Source organism: Otolemur garnettii, unplaced genomic scaffold, assembly GCF_000181295.1.
Source record: "Otolemur garnettii isolate 467f Iridium unplaced genomic scaffold, OtoGar3 scaffold00009, whole genome shotgun sequence".
NCBI classification, from domain to species: domain Eukaryota; kingdom Metazoa; phylum Chordata; class Mammalia; order Primates; family Galagidae; genus Otolemur; species Otolemur garnettii.
In genome coordinates, this window is record NW_003852404.1 from 32,043,457 (window position 1) to 32,060,418 (window position 16,962).

The 16,962-nt window shown below is 38.1% G+C and overlaps 1 protein-coding gene across 3 annotated transcripts in view; it reads left to right on the plus strand.

Annotated features, from left to right (window-relative positions):
- Positions 1-5,624: 5,624 nt before the first annotated feature.
- Positions 5,625-16,962, plus strand: part of EPHA3 (EPH receptor A3) — a 335,385-nt gene continuing 324,047 nt past the window's right edge. For all 3 annotated transcript variants that reach the window (XM_003783935.1, XM_012801561.1, XM_012801560.1), the window contains exon 1: positions 5,625-5,937. In XM_003783935.1, coding sequence (XP_003783983.1) covers positions 5,850-5,937 — 88 coding nt within the window. In that variant the 5' untranslated portion in view covers positions 5,625-5,849. The remainder of the gene's footprint in view (positions 5,938-16,962) is intronic.

Genomic DNA, 16,962 nt, shown 5'->3' on the forward strand with positions numbered 1-16,962 from the left:
TTTGTGAATTGTGCTGCAATAAACTTTCAAATGCTTGTGTCTTTTTATGAAATGACTTTTTTTTCTTTGGGTATTTACCCAATAGTAGGATCAGTAAATTGAATGGTGGGTCAACTTTTAGTTCATGAGGAATCTCCGAACTATTTTCTGTAGAAGTTGTACTGCAGAAAATAATGTGCAGTCTTACCAAGAGTGTATAAATGTTCCTTTCTCTCCACGCCCTTATCAGCATCTATTGCTTTGGGACTTTTTGATTTGAGCCATTTTCCTGGGGTTAGGTCACATCTCAGTCTGGTTTTGATTTGTGTTTCCTTGAAGATTAGTGACACCGAGCATTTTTTTCATACATTTATTGAGCATTAACCTATCTTCTTTTGAAAAGCTTCTGTTCATGTCTTTTTCCCAGTTTTTAATGGGATGTTTTGATTTTTTTTCTTGCTAAATCAAGTTCTTTTGATTGGATTCTGGTTATTAGCCCTTCATCAGGTGCGTAGCCTGTGAACATTTTTTTCCCATTGGGTAGGTTGTATTATTCGCTCTGTTAACCCTTTCTGATGGCTGTGTGAGACCTAGTCTGGCATAATGATTTTCCCATTTGCTCTGATTTCAGAACATCTGACTCAGCCTTTTTGGTGCATTTGTTCTCTCTCTTTACAGTTGGCACCTGTCTGATGCATTTCCTCAAGTATGAACTCTGGCCAACAAACAGTGCAGGGTGTACCCTTTCTGTTTCTCAACAGGCCATGTGTTTTGAGGTAAACAGATGATTGTGCATTGTCTTCAAGGGGCAGTGCATGCAGGGAAATGACCAATCCAAAAGTAAGAAGAGCTGGGCAGTATGTAGGTGGCAGAAACACTGTTGGAAAGCATTCATTGTTTCCTGGGCTAAGCAGAGGTTTTAGTGTTGATCAAACTTTACCTTATTTTTGTTAATTGCACTTTTCCTGAAGCTTTCAACTCCATTGCCAAGGCTTTCTCTTTACCTTTCTTTCACAATATCTACTCCTATTCAATTTACTAAGATAATTATTTAGCTTCTTTCTGTCTTTTGGATACCTTCTTCAATCGTAATTATATTCTGGGTCCATTTTTTCCCTCACTGTTTGTAACTTCTCTGGGCAATTTCATTTACTCCCATGGATAAAGCAACTACCAATTTACTAATCATTTCCTACCTTGCTCTGCCTTCCTTTGGGGGCTTCTTATTTTACATTGAACCACTGGTTTTATTTTTGGCACTTGCATCTTACCCCATCTGAAACGTAATTCATTATTTTCCCACTTTCCCTCTACTTCTTGTCAATTGTATTTCTTGTCGATCGCATCCTTAGCCAGCTAAGCATATGAGAGAGAAATGTATAAACCTCTTGCATTGTGGAATATTCTCATAGGATCTTGTTTTCCACTTTGTAGGCTTGTCTTCAAAGCCTACTTCGTGGGCATGCTTACTGTTTGTACTTCCTCACTTTCCGTTTACTCCTTCAGACTCATCTGAACTGTCACTGGAGAAAGTGGCATTTATGTTTGAAGGAAACTACACCGGTGTCAAAATGAGTACAAGGCAATTCCCGGTCTGAGAATAGAACACAAATAATATAAGACCTCTAAACTGTAGAATGTCAAGGTCAAGAGACATCACACAATAAGTGTTTCCATAATCTGAGCACCAGAGAACCATTCTGAATGAATATGAGAGAGAGTAACGTCAACAGATAAAGGCGACCCATGAATTTGGCTGTAATAGGAGTGGGAAGAACAGAGGTGAGGGCAGCAGATTCAGACAAGGCCTTATCAAGAAAACTGTCAAATGCAATTGCAACTTTTCAGTCTATATCTCATTCAATTTTTTTGCTTTGCACGCACCACTCCTAACAACGAACTGCTTGTGAAAACTTTTAACAAGCTTGGCTTCTAATAAGAGAAGTTATTATAGTTCTTTGCTCTTCTGTTTCTGCCTGCCTTTTAAATATTGGTGTATGCGAGGGTTTCTTCCTTGGCCAACTGGTCTTCCTGCCAGCACTTCGCTTATGTACTTGCTTATTTTTATACACAAACGATTCCCAACGAAATAACTTAAAGTTTCTGACTCCTAATCGTTGAGTTACTCTTGGCTCTTCCTCATGTCATTCCCACTAGAAGTACCTAAAATGGAAACTCTAATACCCCAGGCCCATTATCTTTTCTCAAAACACTCTAGTACTCCTGACCACCTCTTCACTTAAGCCAGGAATTAAGAAGCCCCCTAGATGCTACCATATACTTCATTTCTCGACATCAATCTATTAAGAAGTTTTGCCATCCCCACCTCCAACCTTGGGTGGTTTGCATTCTACTGTTACTGTTCAGCCTCACACTCTCTAGATCTCTCCCCTGGATCAAGATTTTTAAAAATGTATTGAATGTTTTGCAGGTGTCAAACACCAGGGTAGCACTTCGTCTGTATCACTCCAAATCTCATATAATCCTTACAACATTCCTGGGAGATAGGATCTGTTATCATCTGAATCGTATTATGAGTCACAGGGCCAGGTTAGTGAACTAAGCTGGTCTGATTCAAGAGGCCCGCGGCTAACCTCTGCATAATATTTCCCACCCTTGGCAAAGGCCTCCTCATTGTTCTCTTCACTCCTGATTGGAGTCTTGGTTTCCATTTTTTCCCCCTTTTTTAAATATGTCAAAATAATCTTTATAAAATGTAATTTAAATTATGTCTCTCCCGCCTCTCAGCAGCCCCCAGCTCAAACTCTGTAGAAGAGCACATAAAACTCTTCATAACCTTGCTCCTTCAGGCCCTCTCCTCTCCTCTTTCCCGGACTCCTGACACCACCTCAAACTCTATTATTAAGACGTATTTGCTATTTCCTCCGGGAACCTTGTCTTTCTTTGTCTCTCACATCTAGTCTCTCCTCGAAGAACGCTTTTCTTTGAAATACCCCTTTCTAAATTCAAAAGGATTGTCCTTTCTTGCAGGCAGAGGGGAAAGTATTGTTTGTTTCCCCTAAGAATGGTGGTGTTTATCTTCCCGCCTGTGAGATCCAAGCTCAGTTCCTTACCACATTAGTCTAACTTTAAAAATAGCCCCAAATCTAACTGCCCTGTCTCTGATTTTCCCTCCTTCATGCTGAACAGTGTTCTGAAAGGTAGGGGACAGAAAGGATCACCGGAGAAGCTTGTTGAGTGGCAAGCTTGTGGGTCCCAACCTCAGAGATTTAGCTTCTGTAAGGTTGTTGTGGGGAGAAGGGAGAACTCTGCAGAAGCCTTCCAGCTACTTCAACACGGGGCGTCCACTGACCGCAGATAGAGATACCCTGTTCTGTGCTACTAGCAAAACTTCTTCCCCAAACTCTGATATCATCAATTTAGTGCTTGCTGAAATGCGTTTGAGGTCTCTCTTTAGTCTAGAATATGCTGTAAAATCAAGGACAGGCGACAAAAATCTCTGCACAGTTTTCAAACTGCCCTTTGAAGAACATTTCCCCACATTCTGTCCCTACTCCCCACCTCCCTGTATCCTGGCCCTTTTTCTACTACAAAGTACTCTGAAATACCCTATGCTCTCTAGATGCCAGATGCTTTTCTTTTCCTCAGTTGGACACTCTTCTGGGTTTGTTTATGTTCCATCTGCCTGCCTGCCTGCAGTGCCTTCTGAACCTTCTCTAATTAGTGAACTCCTACCCACCCTTCAGGCTGCAGCTCCAACACTGCGTTCTTGACATGGGCTTCTCTTCATCTGCTGCCTTCCCCTCCATCCTTCCCGTTCCTACTGTGGCCAAGTTCATTGCTCTCTTGTGTTTAGTGGTATCACTATTTTTTACATCTATTCAGGATGGCCTCTGAGATTATGGAACGTCTGCTGAGTGCTAAAGAGTCAACAGTATAGAGACTGGATATCATTTACATCATGGTCCCAGGCAAGGTACTGCTTCGTGTACTCATTTTCACATTCTGGTAGCTTCTCCCAAACATGAATGCCTCTTTTCTCAGTGACAAGCAGTTTTTAAGGTTTAAGTGTGAAAAGAGAAGCAGCATGAGAGGGCCAAAGCACACTGGCACGTTCTTCCAAAATGCTTTCAAATCCTCAATTCTAAATGAGATGTTGGTTTCGTTCAAGTTCAGAAAATTTTATCTGACCCTAGAACAAAGTAAGTGTTGTGTTGGGACTTTAAAAAGTGCCACAGAGTCACCACTATCTAAGTCCTCTATTCAGTGAGTGACATTATTTTCAATTCAGACAGACTTGGCACATGAAGGTTCTGCAGCTTCTGGTGACATAATGTGGGAAGAAGTTACAGATAAAAAGTAACCAGGCACACACAGAAAAGTGAACAGGGTCACTCTCTCCCCCCCACCCCCCCCACCCCCGCTTCTTATGTCCACCGCCCAAGTCCTTGTCACAGCCAACAAACTATTATCGGGAACCATTAATTTAAATTCAAGTGAAACTCGTGTCCTCTGATAGCTTTGTGAAGAGAATATTTTATTAGCAGGGCCTCTTCAAACTCTTTTAGATTCCACTCCCGAGAGCTCTAAAATGGATCAGCCATCTTAAGGCTGTCAACCTACCTTTGCTGTCTAAAGTTGTTCAAGGAACATAATAATCTTGTTTTCTTTTTAGAATAGAAAGATACAGATGTGTCCGAGAACATCCGAGCAGTCATTTTTCTGGGGATTTTTTAAAGATAAGTGAGACTATTCCTTAAAATAGAAATTACAAAATCATGTGGCTGAAATAGATGGGCAATTATGTTGAAAACAGGAAAGACCATTTGTAATTATGGTGTAATGTAAGTGAGAAAGTACAAGGAAATTATCACTGAGCTCCTGGATTGGAATGTTAAAAAGAGAACAGCATCAAAATATTATCGGGTTATCAGGGTCTGAAAATTGAATGAGAACCTGTGAGTTCTGCACTGTCCTCTCTCACGGAACCCAGAGAGGCCAACAGGAGACGGTGAGGGAGGGGCGGGTATTATCAAGAACTTCAGGTTTGGTTTGCGCGGCTCTTACAGCCCAGAACAAAGATAAATGTTGACCCAGCAGGAGTTAGGGCTGGGCTTGTTCACTCACATAGGATACTGAAGCTTCCTTTCCAGTTTGGAAAACCAGAGTGCACCATATGTGCGCTGAAATCCCTGTGCCAAATCTATTTAAAAGCCCTGATACCATTTGGTGTAGAGCTACAGACACTTTCTGATTTGGGGCGTGTGTTAGTGTCTCTCGGAACCACAAAGGACTCAGAGTTATTGAGGATGTTGAATATAGTAAAGGAATAACCCAGTTTGGGGGGAAAAAATTAAACAATCATTACTGACTTTTTTTTTTTTTTAATGAAAGCTGCTATTACTCGAATAACACACGTTTCTCTGGCATTTCAGTTTCCTTTCACAACATTGCCATCTGATACTCCTTTCAAGGTTTTACTTTCTTCCGTGAATTAATCAACAGAGCGTGCATAGTAAACACTGAAATAACTGCTTTTCATTGACTGTAAGGGGGTGCTTTACTCTCGCCACCAGTGCCCGATCACGACTCCTGGGTTTCCTGCCCTATTGGCAACGCCCCCACTTCCACCCCCACCTGCTTCCTGAGCAGTTCTGCGCTCTGGAGAGAGCCACGCGCGCTGCCCTGCTCTGCTTTGGCGCCCGCTTCCGACGGCACTAGGACCCGGGGAAGTCCCCGAGCGAGGTTCGCGCAGAGGCAGCCAGACTCCTCCTTATCTCCAGTGTCAAACTTGACATCAGCCTGCGAGCGGAGCATGGTAACTTCTCCAGCAATCAGAGCGCTCCCCCTCACATCAGTGGCATGCTTCATGGAGATATGCTCCTCTCACTGCCCTCTGCACCAGCAACATGGATTGTCACCTCTCCATCCTCATCCTTCTCAGCTGCTCTGTTCTCAACTGCTTCGGGGAACTGAGTCTCCAGCCTTCCAATGAAGGTAAGCCAGGTACAGCGCCGCGCACAGCCCTGCCCCAGGGGCTAACGCTCTTCCAAGCACGTTCTCTCCGAAGCCTTTTCACGTCCTTAAGGTGCCTCTGAATAAAGCAGTTTGTTCTGAGAGTGAACGAAAGATGTGCTTTTATTTTCAACTGTCTTCTAAAACACTTTGGGAGATAATTTTGGATGGTCTAAACCTTCAAAATGTGTTTTTAATCTGATACCAATTCAAGCAATTACCTTGCTTGCCAATTTGAAGCAGAAAGAAAGAAAGAAAATCCTCCGGTCTTGCAACCCAGTATGTTAATTGCCAAATCGCCAAGACAGGATTTTATTTTCTAATTATGACCATGTGGTACGCTGAGAAGTTTCAAAGAAAATTCACCCCCGCTCTCTAGATTCTTTAGTATGTTTAAAGGTAATGACAGGTTGTTCCTACTTGGGATCGTGGCATTTATGAATGGAGTCAGGGAAATCAGAGTTTCACGGAGCGGAGGTGCGTGTGTGTTTATGTTGCAACCGCTGCATTGAAGTGATGTGTGTCCCGCCAGGCGATGGTTTGCTCTGTGGTACAGGTTCTAATGAGCAGCATATGCCACATTAACATAAGTAATATTTGCAGGAATTACAATAAGCTTAGGTTGGATTCTCTTTGTTTAGGGGCATATATACAAGTAGGAGAATGCGTTTAATGACTAGTGAATAGTTCCTGGGGAGGTATAGTAAATAACTAAGGAGTAAATTAAGAAATAATGTGCATAGGCTGCAAATGGCATTTCCTGGCTATCGGTTATTTATTTTCTTTGCAGTTCAGTAGGCATTTGCAGGGCATTCATTCCTTTTCAATGGATTAAAGTGAAACCTAATATTAAGGACACCGATGTTTCCTTTAAGATTATGTATTCAGTAGCTATTTCCCCTGTATATCTTTTGTGATCTATTTCTAGTGATTTGTGAATACAGTCTCTAACTCTTGAGATAAACTTCTCTAAATGATTGCTGTAAAGAAGCAATTACAACTCTAATTTCTTCTTGATGATTTTTAACTTAAAACAGTGGCCTTTAGCAATATATTCTTCAGATTACCAATACTGAGCAATTTGTGTGCAGATACCACATTGTAGATATCACTCATTAAAAAATATATTGTGAAGATAGTACTGTTGCGTATTACACGATATGCATTGTTTTAAAAGAGACAAGCAAAAATAAAATATTTAGAAACTTTTTCATTAAAGGTAAAAACTGCCTCATGTTTGGTGACCTACTTTCATTGCTAATAGAGCAATTTAATTCATTTCTTGACTTTAGTGACTACCTTTATCAATGTGGCAAATTTCATTAAATCTTCCGATGTCTTTCCTTCATTGGAAAATAGAAAATTCTAAAACTTAAGGATGAAGAGAATCATCCTATCCACAAATGATTTTTTTTACAAACCAAATTAAAATGTTTATTTGAAAGTAAGAGTCAATAATTCTTCATGAATACAAGGCAAGAGTAATCATTTGTAAAGGAGTCACACATCAAACAGTCAAAATTAGTGGATTTTTGTTTTGTGTAGGTATTAAAACATCAACAATAACTAGGAAATAGCATTAAAATTCTCCTATTGCTATGATAAATTATATTTTTCCAGGTGTAATGTTATTAACTACTTTGGATAATGGATATTACTGAATTAATAATGCAGAAGAATACAGCTGAGTCATTATTTTTGTGAAAACTATAACCTTTAAGTAAATTGCAAGAGAACAAAAATGACCCTTTACTTTAAACTTATTCACACCTATATAAAATCTATGAAAATTAATTTAAAGAAATGGTAATAATCATATGCAAATTGCTTTTAAGCCACACATTGCATCCTTGGTAGACACTACACACACACAGGTATATATGAAGTTAAATGTATTTAGAAAACTGAAAAAATTACATTTAATGTGCTTGGATAAAAGTTTGTCCATCTTTCAGTTCATGAGATTATTCTTTTTAGATCATGTCCTATGGGTAATGTCTCCTTTCCCTTCTACGGTTATGAAGGGAAGCTTGCAAAGAAGTTTAAGATGAATGACTTATCTTAGATAATATTTAAGTGAGATTTTAAATATTAATCCAATGGCTTGGCTCTTAGGAATTGAGCTGAATAACATGGAAAGTGAAAATTGCAAGTATGCACTAAGATTTTTATGTGATTTTTCTAGCTGTGTAATTTGAATTGAAAGAAATGCTTCTGAAAATTAATATATGGAGAAACTAATAACAAAATGAGTCATATTAATGTTGATTTTTAATACAATTTTGAAAAGCATATATGAAGTACTAAAATGCATTTCAAATACTATGCCCCAAATGACATTTCAACACTATAGAACATTTAATAGAATTGAATAAAAAATATTTACTAGAATTTTTCTTCAATCTCTTATGAAGTTAGTCATGACAGAACTAAAAGAGTAAAAAACCAGGCCATTGAGTTCATTGCTAGGAAACTTGAAGTTGTATGATTTTTTTTAAGTTTGATATTTGATAATTATATATCAATACTGAACTACCCTGGGTCCATGATAAAAAGAATAACTTAGAAAAATATGATCTGAATTCCCCTTTGATTAATCCAGTTACAAATAACTTTCTATAACTCATCTCCTCAATTGTACCAGATATTCCTAATTCCAATGACCATTTGACTCAGCATTGGCCTATATACTTAAAAAGAACTTTTTAAAAACTTCATTAAAATCATATGAGGTCTCTGTTTACATGATGTGAGAAAAGACTTACATTGGGAAATCAATTACTTTTCATGGAAAACTATGATTGCTACAGTGTGTATGATTTTAAAAGTTAATGTATTTTCTCCCTGTTTCCAGATAGATCGTTAGTGATAAATGGAAGTAAATTTGGAAAGAGATTAAAACTTGATATAAAATGAAGTCACTGTTATTAGTTCAACCTCTTTAGCACTGGTTAAAGTACTCTCTCTAAGCATTAATACATTTGAAGCAGTATTTAAGTCTGAGGCAAAATGCACTGCTTATTCATCAGTATATAATACACTAAATCATTTTTCTATCCAAAAGCATTCATATTGGATGAACATTTACCCATAGAGTTCCTTACATTGGAAATCAGAGTTTTCAAAATAGAACTGAATAAATTAAATCTACATATTTATAACCACTTACTTTGGAAGACTTTTTTTAAAGTAGCTGGGACACTGTTTCCATGACATATATTTCCCTGACTGTGAATCTTCTAAATGCTAGAGAAGACAATGAGATGGTGTGATTGCTTATAGCTTACAAGTAAAACTTTCAGATCCATGTTTTATGTTTCCCTTTGAGTATTAGACATGTGTTGGAGATAATAAATAAATAATAGATTTTTCCCTTTTTAAAAATTCCTAGGAATTGGCATTACATTCTATATATAAACACTCATCCTCAAATAAGAATGTATTGTGATTGAAACATTAATAGAGAACTAAGCCATCATATCATCTTTATAGTTTCCCCCTTTTTTTTTCTTTTTGAGGAGGAGGAGGGTTTACATTTGCTTTTAATAGCATTTCTTCATGCTAGACTAAATAATTGAATGCATTATACATTTTTGTAATTTAATAGCTCTCCTAATAGCTTCCCCCTACATCCCCCTCAACAGTTATAGCTGTGCTATTTGCCTGAAGGTAGGAGAAACCTTAATTTCACTATTTTATAACCCACAACAGTTAACACTTGACCTAGGTCATTAACAGGATTATCAACAAATTTGTTTAAGCTTTTACTGACAATCTGAATTGCTATGATAATATTTTGATTGGAAAGAAACTTCTTGTAACCTCTCAAAATATGTCATGAAATCAATTCATTCTGAATCTGTTTCTTTGTAAAGACTAATATTGATAAGGATAATTGAAGTGGGGAAAATATTCACTTTGATAGCCCATTCCCCTTATTTTTATGTTGCACACCTCACACCATTCCAGTGCTTGTCATAAATGAGCTATTACAAACTCTTTTAGAGATTAAGTATTCTACCAATAATCATAGATTTATAAATACTGAACAGCTTCACTGTAACTATCAACATTTTACATTTTATACTTTTTTACTATTGGTTCTGGGACTGATAAAAATTTTTCTACCTTCTTTAAGGGAAAAATTCAATTATGACTCAGAAGTGACTGAAGTATAAAAGGGAGACTACATATAGTAAAACACCATTGCCACACGTTCAATCATGGTTGTATTTTATATAAATTTCTTTTCCATAAAATACTAGAAATCAGGTGTTACAATGAACAACATTTAAAACTAATATGACAATGTAAAAGAAAATATTACACAATCAGAACTTAAAGATTTTTTTTAACATTATTTAGTGAGTTTAGAAAGTTTTATGTAAAGTGTTTTATAACTTGAACTTAATTATAGCTTTCTCCTTGCTCATACAGATAATCAGGCATTTTCACCTAGTTCTTAATCCATTTTTTAAAAATATGACTTAGTCATATATTTTTATCATGTTATGTGTTACCCACATTTTAATATTCAATTTTTGGTATGCTCTTTAAGAGCTACTTTAGAAAATTTAGAATTTTTCTTAAGTGCAACAGAAACAGAATGTCTAAATATCAAATAATCAGTTATTGTTGTAAAGGATTTTCAAAGGCAAACTATATTTCTAGTGTATCTTTGATTTACTAACTTCAGTTCAAATGGAAACAGAAAAACGTGTTCTTGAGAGTTATATTTTTCAAGTCATAAAATATTCAAGAAAATATTAATAAAACTTTCTACAAATCATGGAAATGCAATAGTTTTTATAGGCATTTGCCAAGAAACATGGTGTGGTGTGGGGTACCCTGGATGTGAGTCATTTTCCAACGATTTTGTGCGTCGCAAATACTAGAGGAAGGAAGAAATATTTATTTCTCAGAATACCACTAAGTTTTACAAGTCACTGTCTGTCAAGATCTTCAACTTCGTTTATTTTTTAGCATGCACATTTTTTCTTTAAAATCTTTAATAAAGCCTGTTACTTTACTTCCTATTTGAGAGAAGATTCAGAGGAACAGATGCAGGTGTCCCCTTTGGGTTCTGTTTTCAGAGATCTGGATTTTATCACCAGGGAGGGTCAATAAAGGGCTTTTACCAAGTGCACAAGTAGCTTTCCACAGGTTTTTCAAATAAAGGATTGACCAGTGAAGGGAAACATATATTATTCATCCAGGTATACAGAAAACCAGAATTAGATATTTACTTCCCCAAAATGTGAAAACCTCAGCTCGTTTTTCCGTTATGACTTTAGAAACGAGAAGTAATGTTATGACATTGATAACATACAAATCCTTCCAAGCAACAAATCAGTCAATCTAGGACGACATTGGTCACTGTGTTCGGGGTATCCATACGTGTGCTCTAAGTCTGTTCCCAGCTGCCTGGTATCAGGTAGTTCTTGGAACCTGGCAGGAGGTTTTCTCCAGAAAAAGTCCTAAAGTCAGCAAGTTTTAGTTTACCTTCTACCAGCTTCCTTTGAAGTCAAAAGAGTAGTCAATTACAAAGAAAAAAAAAAGTTTTCCCAAGTGAAAAGAAAATAAAAAGAAAATAAAAAGTTGATTAGAAAGATGGAGGGGTAGAGAAATGCAAAGGTTCTAAAGCCCATGTTCATATATCAATCTTTTGCTTAAGAGAAAGACATTTATCCCATAAACATCTGGTAATCAATTTTTATTAAATCCCTAAAAAGCTGCACACGTTGCCATAAAAGGGGAGGAGGTTGCCTCTGTCTCTCAAGTTTATACAGTTTTGATTTTACCCCAGAAGAAAATATTCTATCCGGAAAAGTTTTCAGAGTGTAATCCAACGAATGCGTCCCCCTTTGCCTGTCTGGGTGAATGCCTATGGGAAGTGGAGGGAATCAGAACCAGTTCAGCGAATAAAGCTTCAAACTTGGAGTGCTGTTATTAAACTGGAAGCCCTTGGTGTGGACACCCCCACCCCCACCCCTTCATTTTCTAAACCACGTCCTGCTGTTCTAGTCAAAGCAAAGGGTGAAAATCCACCTAATCCAAACCAACACGGTGAAGTGAGAATAATGGATGAAGAAGGAGGGGGAAAATACAAGTGGCCAAGTGTATAAACTGGACAAACAGACTGTCGTGAGTAATCTTCACCGTAGACCGGGAGCCCCAGGAGGGAAGAACTGCCTTTCTTTTTCCTTTTTTTTTTTTTTATCCCTGAGAGTTATATATTCTTTCTACATTTGATAATTCAATTAAGAGGTAATTAAAAAGTATCCCCTAAGAAATTCCAGCACTGAGCAGAGTTTTACGGTAGGCTACAACGTGGCAACAGAGAGGAGCGAGTGCTCTCTGCTGCCGCCACACCCACCACCCCGCCGCCTTAACCACAAACTCATCTCTGCTGGGACCAGACTCGGCGGTGCAGAGGGAAAACCGACTTTCACTGTCTTCTCACTTTTCTCAAATTAAAGATCAGATCATAAAAATCCACTCCGGGTCCTCGTAACCCAGGCCTCCGCCCCCCGGAAGGCAGAGGTTCTTTGTGTGCGAGTCTCTGCGCGCCGGGCTGCCAAAGCCGGTCCCCGGAGAGCGGCCAGCGTCCCCAGGCCTCGGGGACCGGGTGGCGCGAGCGCGCAGGCAGATCCGTGCGGCGCTGCTCCGGGTTTCTGCCGCCCGCTGGTCGGTGCTGGGCGCTCTCTGCCCACCGCCCGGGCTGCAGCCAGCGGAGGGAGAAGGCGCAGGATTCCGCGGCCACTGGCGTCTGGAGGAGGCTGGGCGGGCGGGAGGCGAACGCGCGCCCTCTGCCTGCTGCTGCCGAGCTGCGGGCACTGGGAAAGCGCGGCGTCCCCTCCCCGCCTCCTGGAGCCTCCTACCCGGGGGTCAGGCTGGCCCAAAGGGCGAGTGCGCCTCTGACGCGCCGGGAATCGACTCTGGCCCCGAATCTGTGATCGCCCCACCGACTCCCCCACTGCAATCGCCAGCCTTTTCAGTGTGGCGTCCGGGGGTGGGGCGGTCTCCTTACTATCAATATTCATAGGGTCCCCAGGTGACAGATAGAGGCGGGGGATGTAGGTTCTGCAGGTTTCCAGGCCGAGCTGAGAACGTCTCTTCTCAGCCCGCTGGGTTGGGAGGGACTGGAGTGGCTCAGACACCCGGTTGTCCACTTGGCGGCTGCCTAAGCCCTATACGTATCTTCAACTGTTTGTCCCTCTGGGACATTCCCCTCTGCTTGAGTAGCTGGGCTAAAATGAGGAATGTATTTGTCCTCAAAGCTACTTAATAATACCACCTGTTAATACCCCTAGTGATTGCTGAGGGGATATTCCTGAACTTCTCCCAGGTCTGGCATCATTTTATTAAAGTAGGATGTTTCCTCTTCTGATTTTGGCAGTAAGGGTGAAATGGGCCAGAGACATTTTTGAAGAGAGCGATATTGTCCAGGTAGGTTAATAGTTGGATGATGCGGATGTTTCTGTGGCTGTCTTGGAACTTCTTCTTCTTCTTTTTTTTTTTTTTTTTAAATAAAACGTGTCATTGTCGAATCCAGTAAATCCCCACACTAAACCTATCCTCAGAACCTAACTCGACATAGTCATTGTACAGTGTTCTGCTGGTTAAAAAGATTTTCCCTTATATTATCACCCGCTGTTTACTGGGCCTCAATTAATCGTTAAAGCAGCCCTCCCTACAATTGGTAGAATTACATCTCCCACTATTGCGACTGAGGAAACTGAGGGAAGGGATCAGAAAAAAGTATCAGCTGAGCCAGGACCCGCTCTTGTCTTTGTCTCTTTGTTTTAACCTCGTGTGCTTTCTCCTGCTCACAAATGCCTGTGAATGAGGGAGGTAGTCCTGCATTCAGGAAAAGCATTAGCTTCTCAAACTTAATCCCAATGACTGTACTAATTTATCTTGTGACTTTCAAGACTAACTTACAAATGCTCAGAATCTTGGAGTGAAAAATTGAAGGAAGCCAAATAGGTAAGAGTGCTTTGAAAGTCTAAAGTGATTACTCTCCTAAGTTGATGATCTGCATGGGTGGGGGATCCACCAAGAAAATAGTTAGAGGAGATTTGATGTGGACCTAAGTACAGAATAGAGTGTCTCTGAGGCCTTCGCTTCACACAGTCTTAGCTCTGTCTTCTTTTCCTAACACTCAAGCGCTCCTGTTCTCAACCTGGAAAGAAAGTTTTGTCAGGAATTCCACACAGAGAGATTGTGAGGGATTTGTCAATATAACCAGAATGTGATTTTTTTTAAGGTTTTACGTAATAAAAATGAAGTGAGAATTAACTATTGGAATTGTCATATAGGTCAACAATGGGGAAAAACAGAACGTGGTTCAAAAAGCAGATTTTAGTTCATGTAGAAATTTCCCCCCCTTTAAGATAATTTTTTAATTACTTAAGATGAGAAGATAAATTGTAGCGGTTTATTTTCTTTTCCATAAAAACAGTTGTATTCTATTTAACTAGAGGCATTGAGAAAAGGTAGCTAAAACAGGCTTTTGAAAAGTAGCAAATTAAGTTGGGGGCAATTATATTTTTCATGTGGGTATTTCAGCACATATGTTTTGCATTAATTGCTGCAATAAATTCTGTTAACCTGGCAAAGAGCAAAAATAGCATATTGATGACATCAGGCTTCCAAAGCAGAAAGCTGCTTTCAGTATCTTGCTTTCTTCACTGTAAATGCAAAAAAAAAAAAAGAAAAAAGAAAAAAAGAAAAGAAGAAAGAAAAAAAAATTGAATGTGTTATCTGTTATGTTCCCAAAGAGTTATCCAGTCTCTCAAGCTATTGGCACATTTTCCATGAGCGAAAGTGAAGGCTTAGCAACAAACTATTTTCCCCCTTGTTTCTGGAGAATTAGTGTCAATAACTCCTTTCCCTGTTCTTTAATTCTTTAAATCCATATTTTAGTTTGTGGAACTCTGTCAAATCAAGGCAAATGTAAACTTGATTTTAAAGGCTCTAAACTCAGTTGTCTTTAAGACAAAAACTTCATTGAGTACACAGCAGGGTCTCAAAAGGGACAGGAGAAAGAGGAGAATGTGGATGAATTTTATTACTGAGAAGTCCTTTAGTCAATTTCAAAATGTTTCATCTGGAATTTTCTGTATATTCATTATTAGATTAATTTATATTCTTTTCCCCAAATAATAGTGAAGAAAGATAGTTGAATAAAATCTAGAAGTCCAGAAAAGTGTAAAATCTTCCTGCTTGATAAAAAAAATAATAATAATAGGAGCCTTGAAAATTTTATTTTTGGCCTATGGTAAACTTGGTTGATAACTAATCAATGTGAAATTTTGACATTTCCTTTATATATCAAAATAAGGCAGACGGAGAGCTTTGTTTTAGTAATTAACATGTATTTATTTTCTGATTTTCAAATCCAATTAATAATAGTATATAGGATTTCAAGGCCTATATTCTTTCCCTATGTATGATAGCAGTCTTCACACTGAGTGGAAGTTAGGCTGGGAAGCTCATTTGCAATGCCTTCCATCTGGATTATCTAACTAATCCTATGGGTAAGCAAAACACCATTCCAAGGAAAAAGTCTATTTGTAGCACTGTCTATGTGTATGTCACCAGTAGTATTGTTCCCTCACAAAACAGCAATTCCCACACTGTGAGCAAAATTTTGTGAGTACATACACATCTTTCAACTCACAATGCATAAAAGTCATTTTTTTTGTACTTTTTTGGTAGTGAACACACCATTGATGTATGTTGTCTCTGTCTAATCTTTTTTATTTCCTAATTATCTATAATATTCAAGGATAGCATAAAAGCTAGAGTTATGTACCAGTTGTGATTTCTCTCTTTGACTATGACAAAGTTAGTTATGGAAGACTTTGCAACTTAACATAATGAAAAACCTGGCATCATCATAGAATGTAGAAATAGAAATTAAATTGGGTTGTTATGATTTTTTTAAGTATGTAAGCTCCACCAAATCTAATTATTTCCAAATGCTAGACATATTTTTAAAGAGGGAAAAATGAAAAATAGTATTCTTTTCTTGTTTACTATATTATCGAGTTTACTATAGATAAGTTAGTACTCATTTACATGAGATGATTCAAAGACATGAACTCAGAGATTTTATTATAGTGTCCTCAACATTTCTAATCTAAATTATAATGCTTTGAGCATACGTGTTCTCTGGAAAAAAGATTTCCAAGTGTAATTATACATACTTTATCTGACTGAAATAGTCAATGATTACAATGTGGTTTTCCTATATTTTGAGGTATATCTTAAACATTTGTACATTGTATAAAAGAAATTCTTCTTACTTTTGAAAGTGACGTCCAAAATTATTTTCCTTCTTAATGTAAAAAATTGATAGAGGATTAGAAAAAAAAACTAAAAAGAAATAAAATTAACGACATGCCTTTAAATTTCCACTTCCAAAGGTGATCCTTTGAAATTAACTATGAATATTTTGTTTTACTTTTGTAGTAGATTTGCCACCCTAACCCTAGTAGTAAAGACATGTGGTGGGGATAATTATAAAACAAATTTCTTTTTACTGTGTACAACTTAAAATAATTTTAATGAATATACAATAAACACATATTTTAAGAAACTTCTTAAATAACCTCCTATTCAGCAATGGTTACTTGTAATAAGCACATATCTAATGTAAATTCTGTGTGCATGGATGCACACATGTGTACATGTGATTGTATTAGAAACACATGTGACTGAATATCAAAAGTGAACCATCCCTCAATAGTTCTGTAGGTACTACTCATATTATGACTACACTATCAAGAAAAAACACGCTGAAGGTTGTCTGAACTTGACCTTCTCATCATCAATAAAGTTAACATTTTCTGACTATCTCCAGCACTACCACTTTGACACTTTTCATTGTCAATATGCTCCAAAGATGCAAAGAAAATGGCTAGAATATTGAAATTACTAATGAGTATACCACCTTGACCAGAAATCTTCTTATAACATATAAAAAGGCCATTAACAGAC